This window comes from Callithrix jacchus, chromosome 5 (genome assembly GCF_049354715.1).
Source record: "Callithrix jacchus isolate 240 chromosome 5, calJac240_pri, whole genome shotgun sequence".
Classification (NCBI taxonomy): Eukaryota; Metazoa; Chordata; class Mammalia; order Primates; family Cebidae; genus Callithrix; species Callithrix jacchus.
Window position 1 is genome coordinate 8,232,032 of NC_133506.1, and position 21,381 is coordinate 8,253,412.

The 21,381-nt window shown below is 39.1% G+C and overlaps 1 protein-coding gene across 5 annotated transcripts in view; it reads right to left on the reverse strand.

Moving 5' to 3' along the window:
* The window catches only part of CSNK2A1 (casein kinase 2 alpha 1), a 72,923-nt gene that overhangs the window by 6,805 nt on the left and 44,737 nt on the right, over positions 1–21,381 (reverse strand). For 2 of the 5 annotated variants that reach the window (XM_078371159.1, XM_078371161.1), the window contains 11 exons: positions 20,440–20,649; positions 17,691–17,802; positions 12,655–12,737; positions 12,464–12,565; positions 11,889–11,939; positions 9,948–10,007; positions 7,665–7,748; positions 4,062–4,172; positions 2,504–2,605; positions 1,418–1,518; positions 167–315 (listed from right to left, as the gene is read on the reverse strand). In XM_078371159.1, coding sequence (XP_078227285.1) covers positions 167–315; positions 1,418–1,518; positions 2,504–2,605; positions 4,062–4,172; positions 7,665–7,748; positions 9,948–9,965 — 565 coding nt within the window. In that variant the 5' untranslated portion in view covers positions 9,966–10,007; positions 11,889–11,939; positions 12,464–12,565; ... (1 more) ...; positions 17,691–17,802; positions 20,440–20,649. Of the gene's footprint in view, positions 1–166; positions 316–1,417; positions 1,519–2,503; positions 2,606–4,061; positions 4,173–7,664; positions 7,749–9,947; positions 10,008–11,888; positions 11,940–12,463; positions 12,566–12,654; positions 12,738–17,690; positions 17,803–20,439; positions 20,653–21,381 lie in introns of those variants that run through there. The other 3 variants (XM_078371162.1, XM_078371158.1, XM_078371160.1) reach the window with 3 other exon arrangements.

Below are 21,381 nucleotides of genomic sequence, written 5' to 3' on the forward strand. Positions count from 1 at the left end.
CAATAATTGCGCAGTGTAGTTGCCAACACTATACCCACTGGAAGAATCTGAGGCTCAGTGTGGGTGAATTAACTTTGCAACAAGCCGACGGGAGCTGGGATTACGACACTGTCCTGTTAGGACTCTGGGCCTGCACAAGCTCTGTGGGCTGGACAGCTGGACTCACAGAAATAGGGGTGCTCCATGGCCTCTCTTGCAGTAAGCCGTGACTGGTGGTCATATCGCAGCAGTTTGTCCAGGAAATCCAAGGCCTCAGGGCTGACAAGATGCTGATTTTCACTGTGGACAAAGCGTTCCCATCGCTTTCGAGAGTGTCTGCAGGACCAAAAGAGGGAATGAGAAATGGGCCATGTGGGCAGAGAAGCCCAACATTTCATTTCTACATTTTTCTTAGTGGTTAAAAGCTCAGCCAAAAGCAAAGAGGAATCAAAATTCAAGAGAGTAGTCTTGTACCACTCTGCTACTGCATGGGACAACAAAGCTAACTGCAGACTGGAAATAACATAGCTAGAGTAAAAAAAGACATGAGTCCTCTCAATTTTAAGAAACATAATTCAGGTTACTTGACAGGATGTGATTCCTTCTGTGTAGCAAGGAGGGTCCAGTGGCTGAGCCAACCAGGCCTGCTTCCTATCCTCACACATATTCCTGGCATCTCTGCCACTTGGCCAGCAAAAGCCTTTATATCAGGAAAGTCTATCTCCTCCTGTTAGGTGGTTAGTATATAAGTACTGTACCCAGTCATTATTGTTAAAGTCAGTTGTCTGCATATCAGTCATTTTTTTGAGACAGGGTTTCACTCTGTTGCCCAGGCTGAAGTACAGTCATATGTTCATAGCTCTCTGCAGCCTTCCCTCCTGGGCTCAAGGGATGCTCCTGCTTCTGCTTCCTAGCAGTCTGGACTACTGGCACACACCATCATGCATAGAGTTGAGGGTCTCGCTATCTTGCCCAGGCTGGTCTCCAACTCCTGAGGTCAACTGATCCTCCTGCTTCAGCCTCCTAAAGTTCTAGGACTACAGATATGAGCTACTATGCCCAGCCTGCACATCAGTCTTAAAGCATACATTTTCTATTTCAATTTCTTTCTCTTGGAGAGAGTTTTGTCATTTAAAAAAGCTAGGTTTATGAAGTGAGATTTTGATTTTTGACTCAACTGTAATCCTTCTACTAAAATCTACACTTCATTTTGCAGGAATCCTCTAGCTATAATCCTTCCATCAGACTCCGGTAAGTGAATCTGAATAAAGGGCCATTCAATCCAATGCCTTTATCAGAGGACTGCTCAATGCAGCATCCTGCGGCAATGGACCACTGTTAGCAAAGAGAACATAACTGTTCTGAAGATCCTAAGTGTCAGCAGTTCATGCCCAAAGTGCTTAAGCCACAGATGCACATACTGTGTTTCATGACTTACCTGCCCAAGATATCATTGAAACGTGGATCTAATTCAATGTTGTATTTGTCAATATAGTCATATAAATCTTCTGTCCCCAGAACTTTGGCTATCCTCACCAACTAGTATTAAAGAAAGAGAAAAACCCATACCACAAGCATATTATATGATCAAATCAACAATTAATAATGATTGAATTAATATAAAGGCATCATCATGTCTACAGGTATGAATGCTAGACCTTGGAACAATTTAGACTTCAACTCAATGTGGTGTTAGAAAAAGCAAATCACTTTATAAACTGGTTCCTTCCTCTTGAAATGTCACCCTGGTGAACTCAAAACCCAATTGAAGATGTGTCACTTCTTTTGGGAGGCTCCCTTGCACACTCAGACTATTTACCACTACTGCCTTTTTTGCCTTGTCCACACTTCCACTCTGAAGTTACGACTATAATCTATTTCCTTGTATGTCTGACTCCCTTACAAGATCGACTATGAACTATTTGAGGGAAGAACTGTTCTTTTTTTTTTTTCTGTAATCCTCAGTACTGCATGGCACTTGATACAGAGTTACTGACTTTAATGGAATCCAGGTTGTATTCTCTGACTCATTAAATATGGACATGGTACTCAAAGGGAACAAGGCAGTGGTACCTTCCACAAGGTCCTAGAATCATTCCAGGTTCTTGTGAATGAAACAGCCCTTTGATCTTCAAGGGGGAAGTGAAGTTAGTCTAAAAAGCATCTATAACTCAACCCATATAAAGAGACAAAAGGATCATAGAAATACCACATATAGGCTAATATATTGGAGAAAACATCATATTGGAGAATAAGTTTGTATTAGGAGAATTCTAAGGTAATGTCCTATTTTAAAAATCTGGATGACAATTTACATGTATTCTTCACAATAAAACAAGCAATGCAAATGACAAAGACTAGGGGGAAAGTCTGATTTCCAAAAGCTAAGCTGGTAGCTCACAAAACATCGATCTAATGATCAATATCAGGGTGGCAGAACAAACAGTGAACTAAAAATTATAGGCAGTTCTGGCTATCATTGCATTAGACCAGGCAATTTTTCGATGTGTATAATATATATTACCTGATCATAATTATCATGTCCATGGAAAAATGGCTCCTTCCGAAAGATCATACTTGCCAGCATACAACCCAAACTCCACATATCCAAACTATAATCATACATCTGCATAAAAGTAAATTCAGTTATTATTTGTGAATCCCCAGGCTTGTCACTTCAAAATAAAAAATTGATTTTTTTTAAATTAAAAAATCACTGACTTAAAATCAAAACACTAGTAACATCTTCATATATTTCTTTTTAGTCTTTTATGCGTTCTTTCACTTGGTTTTAAAACAAATTTTACTTTTCTTTCTTCTTTTTTTAAAAAAAAAAAAAAAAAAAAAAGATACAGGGTCTTGCTCTGTTGCCCAGGCTGGAGTGTAGTAGCACAAACATAGCTCACTGTAGCATCCAGCTCCTGGGCTTACGGCTCCTGAGTAGGTAGGACTACAGGCACACACCACTATGCTCAGTTAATGTACATTCTATTCTGAATTGTTTTCTCCACTTACATTATAAAAAAAAAAATCTCCAAATTGTTAGCCTATAGAGATCATCTAATGTGTATCATTAGTATTTTATTACATGTTTTTTAGAATTTAATCTTTAATTTTCCTATAATAGGACAGTGTTCTGTTTTTCATAATTAGTAACATTGTAAATAATATTTTTATGCATAAAATGCTATTTGAGCTCAGAGCTATAGCCTTAAGATCTCAAGAAAGAAATTTCTACAAGAACGAAGAGACTGAAACTTTTAAAATCAACTGATAATCTGGAAAGACTGGCATAAAGGATGCTCCCAAGCAAACTTTAGATTTTTAAACACTTGGCAAATCTATTATTAATTTGGTTCCCTTCTCCTTTCTCTGTGAGGGGAAAGAAGGCTTTTGGGGGGAAAGTAGGGAGAAGGCCTTTATATTTAGTATACAATTCAGAAGAAAAAACATTCTTGTTTACTCTGAAGATTGGTTAAAGTTAGTTACAGGCTGGGCATGGTGGATAATGCCTATAATCTCAGCACTTTAGGGAGCTGAAGTGGGAGGATGGGTTGTATCCAGGAGTTTGAGATCAGCCTGGGCAACATAGACTTTCTCTCTATACATAAAATTAAAAACTAGCTAGGTGTGGTAGTACATGCCTGTAGTCCCAGCTACTCAGGAGGCTAAGGTGGGAGGATCACTTGAGCCAGAAGTTCGAGGCTGCAGTGAGCTATGAACATGGAATTGTACTCCGGCCTGGGCAACAGAGCAAAACCCCGCCTCAAAGAACAAACAAAACCAACCTAGCTTACAATTCTCAAACCAGTTCTGGAACTTCTGATTACAGAACTATCTTTGGTTATTTTCCCTCAAGTTAGGATCAAATGCAAACCTATTCATATTCTACTGACATTATGACAATAAAAGTAATGTAAGTTATGGTACATAATTGAGGTGGTTTACATTTTACATTTCATATAAAAAGGACAGCTATGGCTGTGCATAAGTGGCCTACTTAAATGCACAAAATGACACTTTTTTTGGGTAAATTATGTGTGAAATAAACACAGGACCAAAACTGTACCTGCCCTTCTCACCTGATAGTCTACAAGTAGCTCAGGACCTTTGAAATATCGGGAAGCAACTCGGACATTATATTCTTGGCCAGGATGATAAAACTCAGCCAAACCCCAGTCTATTAGTCGAAGCTGAAAAAGAATAAATTATGAGCAATTTTATCTTTCTCTAAGCTACCCACATTGTGCCATTAGCATACTCTTGATAAAATATACCAGCCATGTCACTCTCTACTGAAACCCCTTCACTGTCTACTTATAGCCTTTAGGATGAAATCAAACTTTTTAGTTTGACATACAACTTTCTCCATGATTTTGTTCCTAAAAGATACAATCTCATTTGTGCTTTTCAAATTTCTTAAACTGCTCAATAACTAAAACGTCCCCACTACCAACCTATAATCCTATTGGTAAGCATCTCCTTAACTTCTGGAATATTTAAGTTAGCTCCTCAATGAAGTCTTTTCTAATTATCTAAATAGAACTGATCATTGCCTTCAGCCCCCTGAATTGTATATATATTTCTTTAACAGAACCTACAACTCTTTATGTTTTCTACCTTCCTTTTTCAATATGGACGACAAGCTCCTTGGGGGTAGGGACTGTTTTATTCACTTCTGTTAATTTTCAGAATTCAACATAATGCCTGATATATAGGAGAAAAATGAATAAATATTTGCTGGATAGATGAAATAACAGAAAAGTCATACACTATAGCTTTTACCAAAATGTGTCCTAAATGTGGAAAAAGGGGTAAGAGGCAAGCTTTATTTGTCTATTGTGCTTAGCATGACCATGATATGAAGTGCCAGCAGTAGCCCTGAGGAATAACATCTGAATGCTCTGGCACTAAGTTTACTGCCCACATCTCCAAACGAAACCTCTGATTATTTCCTGCAAAACCACCTCCACAGTCTCCCCGTGCTCAGTTAAAGGTAATATTCATCCTGTCATATAAGCCAAAACTTAAGATTCACCCTGGATTCTTGTTGCCCTCAGACCTCACATTTAATCTGTCAACAAATCCTGAAGGCTCTATCAGATTCTGATTATCATCATCACCTCCACTGCCACTGCCCTGATCCAAGTCTCCACCACCTCTTATTTGACGTATTGCCATAGCCCTTCTCCTAACCAGTCTCAGTGCTTTCACTCCTGCCCTCTAGTTTAATAAATACTAAATAGTTTAATAATTGTTTTACAAATCTTAAATATTTAAAATAAATATAAATAGCTTTTTAAAAGGATTGTTCAGGTTGCTTTGGAGAGATTACAGATTCACAGGAAACTGCAAAAGTAGTAGATTCTCTGTACCCTTTACCCAGTTTCCCCTAATAGTAACATCTTACATAACTACAGTACAATATCAAAATCAAGAAACTGACATTGGCACAATTCAGAAAGATCTTATTCAGGTTTCACCAGTTTTACATGCATGCGTGTGTCTGCGTATGTTCCTATGCAATTTTATTATGTATAAATTCATATAATCTCCTCCACAAGATAGAGAACTGTTCCATCATCACACACATGTCCTGTGTATTAGCCCAACCCCTCTGCTCTTTATCACTATCATTTTGAGAATGCTATAGAAATGAAGTCACTGGCATATAACTTTTTTTGAGATTGCCTTTTTCACTAAGCATAAGATCCATCCAAGTTGTTGCACATATCATAGGTCTTTCCTTTTTATTACTGAGAAACACTACTTCATAATGACATTATATAGTATGGATATGCCAGTGTGTTTAACCATTCCCTCACTGAAGGGCATTTTATTCCCCTAATTTTTTTTTTTTGAGAAGGAGCCTTGCTCTGTCACCCAGGCTGGAGTGCAGTGGTGCAATCTTGGCTTACTGCAACCTCCGCCTCCCAGTTCAAGTTATTCTCCCATCTCAGCCTCCTGAGTAGCTGGGATTACAGACACGCACCATCAAGCCCAGATAATTTTTTTTTTTTTTTTTTTTAGTAGAGACGGGGTTTCACCACGTTGCTCGGGCTGGTCTCAAACTCCTGACCTCGTGATCTGCCAGCCTCAGCCTCCCAAAGTGCTAGGATTACAGTTGTGAGCCACTGTGCCCAGCTTTCCCCCCAATTTTGAGCTATTACAAATATAGTTGCATTCATAGATAGGCTTTTGTGTGGACCTAAGATTTTGTTGCTCTGGGATAAATGCCATTGCAAGATTGTATAATAAGCATATGTTTAGCTTTTCAAGAAACCAACAAACTATAAAACAATAGTTTAGCATTTTCCAAAATGTCAAACCTTACATTCCTACCAGCAATGTATGAGAGATCAAGTTTCTTCACGTATTCGCCAGCACTTGGAACCATTGCTATCGTTTATTTTAGCTGTTCTAATAGATGTGTGGTTAACTTTTAAATTTCAAGTGAGAACATGCCACAGCTTAGAATATGCAAAAGCTCTCTATCTTCAGAGAAAAGGACTAACCACCAATAAGGTTTTACATTATTTGGTTTTACCTCTTTGATCTCATTTCCTTCTACTTTCCTTGCACTCATTCTGTCCCAGCTTTATCCTTGCCGCTGTTCCAACACGTCAAACATATCCTTACTCAGGGCTTTTCTACTCGCTATTTACTCTGCCTTGGGACATGTCTCTTCATAAGACTGCATAGCTGGGTCCCTTCCAGTGCTAAAATGTCACCTTTCTAATGAAACCTTCCCTTACAACTGATTGAAAACTGCGAATACCCTCTTGCCATTCCCTGTTCTTGTTTTTTCTTCTATGTCAAAATAACTTTCTATCCCATCGGCCTCCCTAAATGTAAGTTCCTAAAAGATAAGCATTTATTGTATGTTTAGTTCATTCATCTATCTCTAGCCCCTAGAACAGTGCCTTTGACATAGAATGTGTCTAAAAAAAAAAAATTAGTTCATAAACCAATTCCCTAACTCCCCAAAGACCACAACAGGTAAGTCATCATGGCCTGATCACCTTAAAAAACTGAAACATTGGCCTGGCGCAGTGGCTCATGCCTGTAATCCCAGCACTTCGGAAGGCCGAGGCAGGTGGATTACCTGAGGTCACAAGTTTGAAACCAGTCTGACCAACATGGTGAAACCCCGTCGCAAAAAAAAAAGCAAAAAAACAAAAGAAAACTGAAACGTTATAAAGCATGTGGCCATCACAGCTCTCATGGAAGCGTTTGCAGACAATAGGGGCCTCATGACACCTACTAACAGAAGTAGCATTTCCTGTATACTTTATCTACTTAACTGTGCACATTTAATTATCATGAATACCTAGTCGCCTGAAGGGCAATAATTACCCACACTGTACAGGTAAGAAAAAGAAGGCAAATGAAGAGAAAGTAGTTTCTCAGAAAACTATTCAATAAATAAGACTAGAAGCCAGGTTTCTGGGCTAAGAAGATGAACATTTTGCACTTATACTAATGTTTCCTTCTTGGTAGTATTCTTAGAAATATAAATAATGGTTCAAGCATGTTGATTTATAAATTCATACATTCATTCACCAAATATTTATCAAGTGCCTAATAGGCACTAGGGCCTGTTACAATACAAGGAATAAAGTGTTGAAGATGGGCTGTTAACTATATCACGGAGATAAACAACACTTGTCAGTCTATCACTTTACCTTTCTGTGCTCATGATCAATCATGACATTATGGGGCTTCACATCTCTATGCATAATTCCCATGCTGTGACAATAATCCAGGGCCTGTGAGAGGAACAGGTAAGAAAGGAGTTAGCCTGAGTAAGAGTGATTTTTTTTTTTAAATAGTTAAGAGTCCTTTACTTTTTCCTCCATGTAAATTTTCCTTAGCCTCACAACCCCCTGGGATTCAAGATGAGGAGAGTGACTTCCACAGCAATGCTTCAGAGACCTGTTCATGGTCTCATAGTCAAGCAAACTCAGGTCTCTGAGCTTAGAGATCTTTTTCTGACAGTTGTTTTAACATGCTTTCTGTCCTGAAAGACCCAAAGTATACCCAAATTGCACCACTTCGAATTTTTCCGTCTTGTCCAGATCCTAGATTTTCACAGACCCCTCAAAAAAAGAACACAGATCTTTACTACAAACTTCTTATTCAAACAACAGTAATTCTTTAGCAACTAAGAGTCTATAACAGAGGTTGGCAAACCACAGGCCAAATTTGGCCTGATGTCTGCTTTTGTAAATAATGTTTTATTGGAACAAAGCCATGCTCATTTGTTTACATACTGTCTATGGTTGCTTTTGTGCTACAAAAGCAGAGCTGAATAGTGTGACAAAGACCATATGGCCCACAAACCCTAAAATATTTACTATTTGCCCCTTTACAGAAGTTTGCCAATGCCTGATTTAGATAATCAAATCCAATCTGAAATGTTTTCAACCTCAAGCTAAAGGGAACTGAGCAGTATAATCTTTGGGGTTTGTTAATCCCAGCCTTTCAGTCAACTGATGTCATTGGTCAAATTCTTATCCTTCCTAAAGGGCAACTTGGGTTCTTACAGTTCCCAGGGCTAGGCAATCTTATCTGTAACTTTCTAAAGGCTTGCCTGCCACAAGACTGCATGAGCCAATGGAAAGATCAAATATCTCTGCTGGCACAATCTCCTCAAAGTACTTCTAAGGCACAAACAGCAGGCTTTATGTCAACTCTTGTTTAGTAAGACACCTTAGCCAACGTTTAGCAATTCTCTCATCTAGAAAGCTGATCGTGTGACTACTGGGAACAAGATATTTGGTGACCCCACTTTAGAAATCAAAGTAAATTTTCAATTAGCAATCTATAAGCAGAAATTTACACAATCCTTAGGACAATTACCCTTTGAGAACTGAGTTGTAGTTTACTGTTTAATTTGTTGAACCTTAAGTGAAATAAAGTATACCAGAAGCTAGCACATCAGGTGTTTTCATGAGTTTTGAAAATTTAATTTTAACTTATGTAGGGGCATACAGAGATGACAAATATTTGTTAAGGGGTCAGTCCCAGCTTTCCTACAAATAACCTTTTCCAATTGTTCTAAATTATACTCCTACTGGACCCCATTCCATAACCGTTAGCACAAGGGTTCTCATACTATTATTATTAATGTTTATTTATGTATTTAGAGACAGGATCTCACTCTGCACCACTGCACTCCAGCCTGTGCGACAATCATAGCTCACTGCTGCCTCAAATTCCTGAGATCCTCCTGTCTCAGCCTCCCAAGTAGCTGGAATTATAAGTATGCGCCATCATGTCCAGCTAATTTTTAAATTTTTTGTAGAGGCAGAGTCTCACTATGTTGCCCAGGATGGTCTTGATCTCCTGGCCTCAAGTAATCCTCCTGCCTTAGCCTCCCAAGTAGCTGCGACTACAGGTGCCCACTACCATGCCCAGCTAATGTTTAAATTTTTTTTTAGAGATGGGGGCTTCACTATGTTGCCCAGACTGGTCTTGATCTCCTGGCCTCAAGCAATCCTCCTGCCTCAGCCTTCCAAAGCACTGAGATTACAGGTATGATACTATTAACTTATTAAAAACTTATTCAGAGGTCCCTTCTTTCAACATACTTTACAAAGTTAATGTGCTGGCTTTTCTACCATCAACTGACTATTTAACAAAGAGAAGACCAATTTAAAAATATTTAGTATCTGCCTGGGCGTGGTGGCTCACATCTGTAATCCTAGAACTTTCAGAGGTGGAGACCAGCCTGGTTAACATGGCAAAACACTGTCTCTACTAAAAAATACAAAAATTAGCTGGCCGTGGTGTCAGGTGTGTGTAATCCCAGCTACTTGGGAGGCTGAGGCAGGAGAATCACTTAAACCTGGGAGGCAGAGGTTGCAGTGAGCCGAGATTGCACCATTGCACTCCAGCCTGTAAGACAAAGCAAGACTCTGTCTCAACAACACAACAACAAAAATTAGTATCTAAAGTTCACTTACCTTCAGAATCTCATACATGTAAAATCGAATATCATAGTCTGTTAATGTCTGGTACAATTGCTGTTAAAGACAAATGTAAGATTTGAGCCATGAAATAATGCTGACAGAAAGGCATTTTCACCCTCACTCACAGTAATTCAATCCAAGACTTGGCTCATTTACCGTTGTTCCAAGATCTGTCCAACATTACATTAACTTTAAAGAGATACTTTGAGTCTTCAACTCTTAAAAGTGAAGAATTACTCAAACATATATTGCAGAAGCTATAATCCAGTCAGAAATATACCGATCTAGATACGCTAATATGCATTGATACACACTTATAATTTAGTTTGCTTTTATCTTCAGACCTTCTCAAAAAAGGCATTTTGACAAATATACCACCTCCTTAACAGGGAACTAATTCATCTATGGCTTACAGAGTAGGCCCTGCAGATCACCAGTGGGTACACAGATGTTACGATGCCAAACCCGTTGAGTCAATTTTACCAAACTATTCTTTTTTTGCGGGGGGCGGGGGATGTAGTCTCGCTCTGTCACCCAGGCTAGTGTTCAGTGGGGTGATCTTGGCTCACTGCAACCTCTGCCTCCTGAGCAGCTGGGACTATATGTGCACATTGCCACACCCAGCTAATTTTTATATTTTTAGTAGAGAGGGGGTTTCACCATGTTGATCAGCCTGGTCTCGAACCCCTGACCTCATGATATGCCTGCCTCAGCCTCCCGAAGTGCTGAGATTACACGTGTGAGCCACTTTGCCCAGACAACAAAACTATTCTTGTTCCAAACGGAAAGTAAACTCTGTGAATAACTCTTACGTATCCTTTCCACTTTCTAAAGTTGCAGAATAATTTTTACATGGACACACACACACATATATATGTGTATGTATGTGTGTATGTGTGTGTGTGTGTGTGTGTGTGTGTGTGTGTGTATATATGTATGTCTTCTGACAAAGTTTTCCTTGAAATTATCATTCTGACTCTAAAACAGTCCTCTTCCTTTTTCCTTATCTGGATACTGGACTGGTGCAAAGGCAAATCAAAGATCTTTTATTTATTTATTTATTTTGAGAAGGAGTCTCGCACTGTTGCCCAGGCTGTAAAGCAGTGGTGTGTTCTCGGCTCACTGTAATCTCTGCCTCTCAAGTTCAAGTGATTTTCCTGCCTCCGCCTCCCAAGTAGCTGGGACTACAGGGACCCACCACCATGCCTGGCTAACTTTTTTTTGCATTTTTAGTAGAGACGGGGTTTCACCATGTTAGCCAGGATGGTCTCAATCTCCTGACCTCATGATCCACCCACCTTGGCCTCCCAAAGTGCTGGGATTACAGGCGTGAGCCACTGTGCCCAGCCAAATCAAAGATCTTTACAACTTTTACTCCACAAAAGTAGCTACATTCTTCTGTAAAATTGGAACAGTGTGAAATAAGCAGGCTACCAGATAGATTGGAATTCTGACATATCTCTCATAAAGGTTTGTGTCACAGCATAATTTGACATTATCCTTCCTCGATCCCTTGTCTTTTAAGATCTATAGCCCACAGTTTCTGAGGAATCCTAAGAAATAAGCAGTCCCTACTTTTACACAATATATTTCTTCCTGAACACTACTGTTAAAAGCAAACTGCCATAAGGCCAGATCCTAGGAAAACATGTGTTGCTGCCTTCATTAGGTTGAACATCAGCAGAAACTGTCAAATAAGTAGTGAGAAGTAAATGTATCGGTCATTAAAAAGAACATTAAACAAATGGGCAAAATACCAAGATGCAGAAAGTGGGCACTGCTTGTATAGGAGTTCTTCTATCTTAAAATTTAGCACTGTAAGGATAAAAATCTTTTCAAAAACAAATTCGCAGCAAGCTCTTCTAACAGCCTAATCCCCAAAGGCTATGTGGTCTAAAAACCCACTAGCCCAAAACAGTTGGTTATATATTATACCTTGAAGTCTGTGTTGTTTACGTGTTCAAAAACCAAGGCGGGGGTTCGTGACTGGGGAAAAGAAAAAAACAAAAACACACATTAGCAATAGCTCTGGCAGCTTTAGTGGGCACAATGTTTGTGGATGCTGCATGGTGAATTTGGCAGTCCTCGCCTCAGCAGTAAGAAACCCTCTATTGCTACAAGCCCTCCCCGCTCTGATCATCACCACACTTTGGTCATTTTTGGGATGGATTTCAAACAGAAGACATGGAGCTGAAGTCTCACCAGGCTCTAGGCAGCCCGACAATGCGCCCATCGCCCATCGGCATCGGACCTGAGTTTGCAAAATGGATTAACACATTTCAGTTTCCAGTGCTATCAGTCTCTTAGCCTAGAAGAATAAGAAATAGTCTGTGGGTGGAGGTCTCTTTGAAAGAAAGACCCAAGCTAGTTAAATGGTGTATCTGATTAAGCACTTTCAAAGCAGGACTTAACGATGAGGGTTGGGGAAGGGAACAGAAAGAGGCCAGTTGTGCTCCAGGTGAAACACCTTCTCAGCCCAGGTGGGCCTTGCTAACACCTACTATACTCACCACAGGATCTTTTACAATGTCTGCCAGTGTGATGATGTTGGGACCTCCTCTCAAATTCTCCAAAATCTTTATTTCACGCTTAATTTTCTTCTTTTTTACTGGCTGAAAAGGGAAAAGTACATCAGCAAAAACAAAACAAAACAAAAATTTCAGAGTATTTCGACATGTAGTGTAATACATAAATGGCTTACTTATGGGCTCCTTGAAGGAAGAAAATGTGTCACATTCGTCTCTGAATCCTTCTCCTAGCACTGTGCCAAGTATTCTGCAGGTACTTACAAATGTTGAATTGAAAGAAAAAAAGATTTCCATTCCAAATACCAGACTTCTGCAGAATTAGCATTTCAATCATCAGTCTTGATGTTAATATTTTAAAACATGTTAAACATGTTAATGTCTTAAAAACCTTACAAAGTAGCAATTTAAATGGTTAGTAATACTAAAGTATAACTTGAAAAACTTTTTATCAATTAGGATGAAACATGGGTTCTTTCCACTTCTTCCTCTGATCAGGCCCGACAACAGGGATGGCCAAAGCATCTTTGTGTAGCATAACCTTGAAGGTAAAGTCTTGGAGTCACACTGCGCAATGTGAACCCTACCTTCACCACCTGCTAGCTGTAATGGCAAACTACGTAACCTCTCTACGCCTTTCACTACGTGTAAAATGAGTAACTAGAGCACCCATCTCACAAGACTGTTGCAAGACTCAAATGAGGTATTTCGAAGACTTCGGAATATGGCTGAAACATAATAACTGTCTAGCCTTATCACCAATACTCTTATAAATGAATCCCTCCATTCTAAAATCACTACTCTGCAGAGTATATTTTAAACATTCCTTTGTCCTCACCCATCTAGTATGGAATCCTTTTCATATTTTTTTCTGAGGAGGGCCTTGGTCCAACTATATCTCCTTTATAAAGCCTTCTTTTTTTTTTTTTGAGACGGAGTCTTGCTCTGTCACTCAGGCTGGAGTGCAGTGGTGCCATCTCAGCTCACTGTAACCTCTGCCCTCCGCCTTTCGGGTTCAAGCAACTCTCCTGCCTCAGCCTTCTGAGTAGCTGGGATTACAGGCACCCGCCACCATGCCCAGCTAATTTCTTTATTTTTAGTAGAGACAGGGTTTCACCATATTGGCCAGGCTGGTCTTAAACTCCTGACCTCAGGTGATACACCCACCTTGGCCTCCCAAAGTGCTGGAATTACAGGCGTGAGCCACCACACCTGGCCTTATAAAGCCTTCTTCTGAATAGTCTAAAACAGTGCTGGCCCAAAGGAAATACAGTGCAAACTGCATGTGTAATTTTCAATGTGTCAGTAGCCACATCAAGAAAATTAAAAAGAAAAAAAGACAAAATTAATGTATTTTAATCTAAAATCTTATTTTAATATATTAATCAATATAAAAAATTTCTAATCTATTTTAATTTTTTGTATTAAACCTTTAAAAATTTTACCCTTACAGCATATCTCAATTCAGACCAGCCATATTTCAAGTGCTCAGCAGCCTCATGTGGCCTGTGTGCCTGCTATACTGGACTGTGCAGGTCTTTTCCTAGGGTATTCGTCACTTCAGACTGCTGATGCACTGCATACAACTCTCAGAAGTTAGGTACATTTCATCTCTTCATTAATAAGATTGGTGGTTACTAAAGTTTGATGACCAACGATCACCTGGGTTTTTTAAATAGACAGACTCAGAACCCTCCAAGATTTACTAAATCAGAATCTTGAAGGGGAAATGGGGGATTTATTTTAGATACTTTTAAAGCTGATGATTCAGGTCCAGAAACTACCAAATAATACTATAAATTCTTTTAACTTTGTCTTAAGCCTCAAGCACATGGTAGCAGAAAGCGAGCAGATACTGGAAACATTGGCAGTTCTCAAAACCTGGCTTTGTAGTTGTACAGTTTAGAAAAGCATTTAAGACCAGGCACAGTAGCTCACAACTGTAATCCCAGCACTCTGGGAGGCCGAGGTCAAGAGATCGAGACCATCTGGCCAACATAGTGAAACCCCATCACTACTTAAACACAAAAATTAGCTGGGCATGGTGGTGTGTGCCTGTAGTCCCAGCTAGTCGGGAGGCTGAGGCAGGAGAACTGCTTGCAGCCGGGAGGTGGAGGTTGTAGTCAGCTGAGATCGAGCCACTGTACTCCAGGCTGGCACCTGGCTAAAGAGTGAAACTGAAAAAAAAAAGGCATTTAAATGCTTCTCATTGCTGTAAGGGACTATAACTACCCATCAGTGATTTATATACCACAGTTAGAACAGGTCCAATGCAAATTAGGTACCCAATAAAGAGAAGCTACTTTACTAATGACTTCCACGTAGTCCACATTATTCAATAAAACCCACAACCTCTTACCCAATACAGTATCTACCTAAGAAACAAGACAATATTTTCTCTTCTTGCTTTAACTATTCGGATCTTTCTCAACTGTTACAGTATCTGCGGTATCTTTCCACCCTGCAGAGACTAACCTGTCAGCTTACCTCCTGTTTTCTATTAACCCAATTGCTGGGCTTTTTTAGTGGAATAAAAGCTTCTGGTTTACAAAACTTTTATTCTACAGAATCCTTCTACTCTATAAACTGAAAAGGCTGGTTTGTGACAGACCAGGCAGCTGACTTGGGTCCTAATCTAATGTGATCAATGCAACTTTTGTCTTATTACATAAGCAGGGAGGGGAGATTAAAAATTTTAAATATAGTTTATAAAGAAATGTGACCTATACTTATATCACCTTACAGTAGAATACACAATACAGTTAGAAAAACTCAGCTGAAAAAAATCTTTCTAAATCACCCATCATTCAAAACCATCAAGGGTTCACAATTAACTAGAAAAGACAGTCATATAATGTTAAGACTGCAAGGAAATGCAGAGATGATCTTTTCCAGGCCTTCATCAACTTAAATCTCTCTTTCCAAGTTCAACTCATATATATGGTCACATAACATCTTTCACATGAAATACTTCTCTCACTTTTCCCTTTTCCTCTTTTCTTATCTTGGTGTACTCTACAGGATGCTTCCCTTCACCACTTCCACCCAACAGCTATCTAAATCCTCTTCCCATTCAGCCTGAGAACAGCTCCAGAGAGCTTTTCCTAACTACTACCCTCTTTTGAAACGTAAATCCGCTACTCATGCCTTTCATGTGGCTCTAAATAATAATATATCACCTCATTTTATCATATATCTTTCCATATGAATATCACCACATAATTACAAAGAACTCCAGTCTCCAAGGTGTACACACACACACACACAATTTTGTATTTGATCTTTTTTGTTATTTTGAGACAGGGTCTCACTCCTACAGACCAGGCTAGACTGCAGTGGCTTGATCACAGATCACTGCAACTTTCAACTTCTGGGCTCAAGGGATCCTCCCATTTTAGCCTCCTAAGTAGCTGGAATTAAAGGCCTGAATAGCTGGAATTCAAGGCACATGCCACCATGCTCAGTCAACATTCTTTTTAACAGATGAATAAACATGTCCTAGGTTAAAAGGACTACCATGGCTAGTCACCCATATGTTTTGATTTCCAGCCTAGTTCTCTTTCTAGATACTTCAAGATAGATATAAGTACTTAATAAACTCTTTGTTTCTCAAATGGCATGTAAGGCACCCCAGCAATGCACAGGGGTACTGTGAAATACTTTAAATTTTTGAGGAAAACACACCAACCAATTGTTGGATCTGCCAGACACTGGGTACAGTACCAGGTTGAGGTAGTTCATAGTTTCAACATTAGATTGTATTATACTCCTCATGAGAGCATATTTTTGTGAAGCTGAGTTTGCAGTGATAAAAAGATCACAGCAAAAAATCAGTGACAGGAAATGAGGGTAGTGGTGTCCGATCTGATTCCAACATTTGAAAAGCTGTGCAGTAACAGGTGTACATAACCCAATAGTAACAAATTATAGTTATGTAAGAAAGAAAAATTGATTTTTTCTTTTAACTTATGTGAATAACTTTTTAAATGGCTAGGAAGTTGTTAAAATATACTTAGCAGCTGGGCATGGTAGCTCACAGCTGTAATCTCAGCACTATGGGAGGCAGAGGCAAGGTGGATCACCGACATCAGGGGTTGGTTGGAGACCAGCCTGACCAACAAGGTAAAACCTCATCTCTACTAAAATTACAAAAATTAGCAGGGTGTGGTGGTGTACACCCATAATCCCAGCTACTCAGGAGGCTGAGGCAGGAGAATTGCATGAACCTGGGAGGCGGAGGTTGCAGTAAGCTGAGATCACGCCACTGCACTCTAGCCTGGGTGACAGAGTGAGACTCTGTCTCAAAGAAAGAAAGAAACACTTAGCTATTTGGACCTTGCTACTTATTACACAGACCTATGAGGCATTTCTTGACTTAGGAGTACCATGAAAAAATTACTAAGACAGTCTAAGTGTTACAAGTTGAGAATGTTTGGAAACGACTTTTCAGTGTCAAATATAAAAAAGTTCCTGTGGTAAGGAACTATATGCTAAGCTCCCAATATATGACATTCCACAGCACAGTTACAACTAAATTAAAAGTTGTATATTGGTAGCCCAGAGGCCAAATCTGGCCTGTGCAATGTTTTTTAAAATCTTGAGTCAACACTTAAAAGTCAGGAGAATTCATATACAAATACAAGTTACTGGCTTTTCTTTGCAAAACAGAGTATCAAGCAACAATGGACTTGCCCTACTGCAGGGCAGTAATCAGCTTCAGCTGAGAAGCAGCTAACTCCTTTGGAAGAGTCACGTGTTTCCCAGTTTGTTTCAGTCCTTATCACTCATATCATCTAGGCATGGGCAATTATACTAGATGAGCTGCACTGATACCATCTGTCTGTCCCCCTTAAGTCCTGTGACTCCTCATTCTTACAAAGTAGAGGTAATGATTTATTTATTGAAAACAAAAGCCTCATTATATAATTAAAAGTATAGGAAATAAGTATTAGGTCAGAACTAGAGAGAAGAGACTGTACCTTTACTCCCTTACTCTGCCACAGAGTCAACTCAAATCATCTCTCTTGCTTCAGTTTCCTGATCTGTCATATAAGCACAACTTGTTCTATTGAGTTCACAGGATACAATAAAATTTTATTTATGTATTTGCTTTGGCACCAAAAACCTTTTAAATGCCATTTTAAAAAAGTTTTCACAACTACGTTTAAAAATCTATATTCCAAATACCTCTGAAATTATCTCTTGTACTCACCTTGAGAATTTTAACAACAACTTTTTCATTATTTGTGATGTTGATGGCTTCAAATACTTCACTGTATTTACCTCGGCCTAATTTTCGCACTAGCTGGTAGTCATCTTGATTTCTGTGGACAAAAACAGAATGACTTATATAAAGGTCAAATTATCAAGCATCAATTCAACTTTACAGGAATCTATTACCACCAAGTGGAATAAAACTTATATGTATTTCAAACAATTCCCAAATTGGTTTCATTGTATTTTTTTAAATTAGGCCAATTAAAAATGTGTGTTCCAAATCCTAGCATTAGCAAAACTTAAGGCTTTCAATTCAATTATTCTTTCCAATCCCAAACTGTTTGCATCTTTATTGGCACATGACATGGAGCTAGCTTATACTAGGGTTTGTTCTAAATATGTTTGTCTCCAATAAAAGACAGCTTTTCCCAAGAGAGTAATTTTTATATATTCTTGTCCCTTAGTGCTTGGTCCAGTGTTGGCACTTAGCAGGAACTCAAAACATTTCCAAGACTGTTTCAACCTAGCCACACTTTGGCAGCAGCTGATTTTTAACAGGCTTCTTTGCAGGTAAGTGGCTTTCGAATATACAGGCTTAATCTATTTGCCCTCCAGGGCAAGCTCTGGGACAGCCCATGTGTAGTGAAGTTTACAAAGCACACTATAGATTGTAAACTATAGTCAGTGGTCCCTTCCTCTAACTATACCTGTATTCTGCAACCAATAAGCAACATCAAAGGCAATAAACAGAGGTAGAATAAGGGAAATAAAAACAATATCCTCCTGCCCCTGCCGGCTCCCAGTGGAAAGGACTTTGCTCTGAAGAATAACAAACATGGTTCCATTAAGGCCTAGGTTCTGTCTACTCCTCCTGGAGCTACTAACAATCCAGTACGAACCAAATCAACCATATCAACCATTCATTTTTCCTCAAGTAGCTAAAAAGAAAGTGAATAGAAAGACAAAAGGTACTAAAAACAATGGACAGTGTAATAATCACAGCAAGTCTAGGAGAAGCAAGCTCCTACTTCTGGTTGAGTTCTCTTCCTATAGGAGGGCATACAAAACAAATGTGAGCAAGCAAACAGCACATTGTGTCAAAAGCCCAAAAAGGCTCTTTAGTGCCATGTAAGCAGAACCAAGTGCAAAGCACTCAATTTGAAGACAGTAGTTGAAATTTCTATAATAAACACAGTATTACCTAGAATCCAAAGCCCGTGACATAAAAGGAAAATTGTTAGATTATCAGTAGTAACATTTATTGGTATTGAACCACACTGGCCCTTAATGGTGTCTTTATAGCACACAGTGCCTCTTTACTCAGAAGCAATATATTTACTGTTAAGAACCATGGCATACTCAATCTAGCTGGGTGTGGTGGCAGGTGCCTATAACCCCAACTACTTGGAAGGCTGAGGTGGAAGAATCGCTTGAACCTGGGAGGAGGAGGTTTCAGTGAGAAGAGGTCATGCCACTGCAATCCAGCCAGGGTGACAGACCAAGACTTGTCCCCACACGTGCACATGCACACACACACATACACACACACACGAATCTCGGCATACTCAAGATTAAAAATACACCCTATGACAATTTAGGGAAGCAGTTACTAACCACTTACAGGTTATGGAAATCACACCCAGTCAGATATAAAACAGAGCATACAAGAGCTATAGCTTTATGAGTTTTCAAATTGCTTTCTTTTGCACTTGAATGTCAAAATGCTTTTATCACAAAATTATGATCTGACCAATAAAATGGATACCACATTGGGACAGGAAATGCAAACATCTAAATGAGTTTACACAGAGAATCAAGAGGGCAAACACAGCTGTTCAGGCAGACTACAATGTTCAAGATAGAATTTGGGCTGAATTCCATGTTAAGACATGCCTAGTCTCAGGATAAGGGCAAATGTTTAAGGATTTAATTTTGCTTCTCAACAGAAAGAAGTTATCTTTCTGGAGAACTGTTTCATCCTTCTGTATCAACAGGAAACAACATTTTCTACTGCAAAGATACTTTTTCTAAGAATTTGGTGTTTTCAAAGTCCCTCAAGTATCAATTCTCACTGATCGGCAATGCCCTTAGCTTGCTGAGCAAGCTGATAGGTAACGTTTTGTTGCCAGGTCCCTGTACAGAATACTGTCATGTGTTATATTTAATGACATTCTGAGAAATGTGTTAAACCTCAGAGTATTTACACAAACTTACATGGTATAGCACACTACACACCTGAGGTATAGCCTGCCACTCCTAGGCTACAAATGTGTACAGCATGTTACTGTACTAAATACTGTAGGCAATTGTAACACAATGTTATTTGTGTATCTAAAGATAGAAAAGGTGAAGAATACATTGTTGATATTAAGATGACATCACTAGGCCACAGACATTTTTCAGCTCTCTTACACATCATCTTATGGAACCACCGTCCTACACGTGGTCTGTCATCAACTCCAACGCTGTTCTGTGGTGCGTGACTGCATATAAGTCAGAGGAGGGATAAGAAACGAAGATGGCTTTAATGGTAAGCCCGTTACAACTGCTCATTTGCCAAAGCAACATTCTGCTTCTGCACTGCAAAACCACATTTTCAGCTCAAAAGAAAAAAACACAAATTGGGCTTTGATCTTGAGGTATATGGATAGAGAATCATGGAGGTTTTCTGACAAAAATTACTCAACAGATCTACAAGAGTCAGCCCTTTGAGTGAGTATAATCAAGTCAACAAAAACAATTACCCCCATTCCACCACATGTGACTCGTAATCCCAGTATTCTCGAGGTCTGTGTGTATTAACATCTGTGTAAACTCTGGCCCTGCTTGGCACGGGTCCCGACATGTCAGACAGGTTGGCGGACAAAGCTGGACTTGATGTTTGGAGATCTGGCAGTCACTGTGTTCAGAGGCAGCTGGGGGTAAGACCTTGTTTCAGACCTGTTTTCTTCAAACTGCAGAAACAAAATGCACAAAGGCCAAGGAATCATTTACAGAAAGTATATGGGAAGGAAATAATCTTACAAATAATAATGGCCTGAAATATACCTCTGGCTCTCCTACTTATAACCAATAAATATATCTCAACTGTGTCAATCACTGCTTCCTATAACATGAGAAAAAAATACCAAGAAATATACTAAACTGATATTTGCTTGAATCATATTCTGCCAAGTATCCTGTTACCTCTGCATGCAAAGTTAGAATGATTTTTGTAAGGTAGCCTGGAAGGGAAAAATGGCACTATTTACATATTCTGCAAAAGGTATTAGCAAGAAAAGTACTTTCCTTTCAACAGCTTTCTGTAACTTAAGTAGAGGTGCTAAAAGGCTCTAGAATGGCGGCAAAGCTGAGACTACAAATTGTCAGTCTGACTCATATTTGATGAAATCAGGAAGAGAATAAAGACTAGTTCTCATATATCAAAGTTCCATGTCACCTGATATCGATCCAAGTCATTTGGGGAACCTTTTGGTAATAATCAGTAGACCGTTGATCACCATTTGAAAGACACACTTGATTTCATTAAATTTAAAAAGAGAAATCAGTAATCTTCTCTTTATATTTAATAGAGGAGCTTAAAAACTGGTATAAAACAGTTTTTAAGCTCCTCTATTAAATATATAAAATCTATATATTAAATCTATATTAAATCTATAAAAATATAGATTAGTTGAGCTAATGCA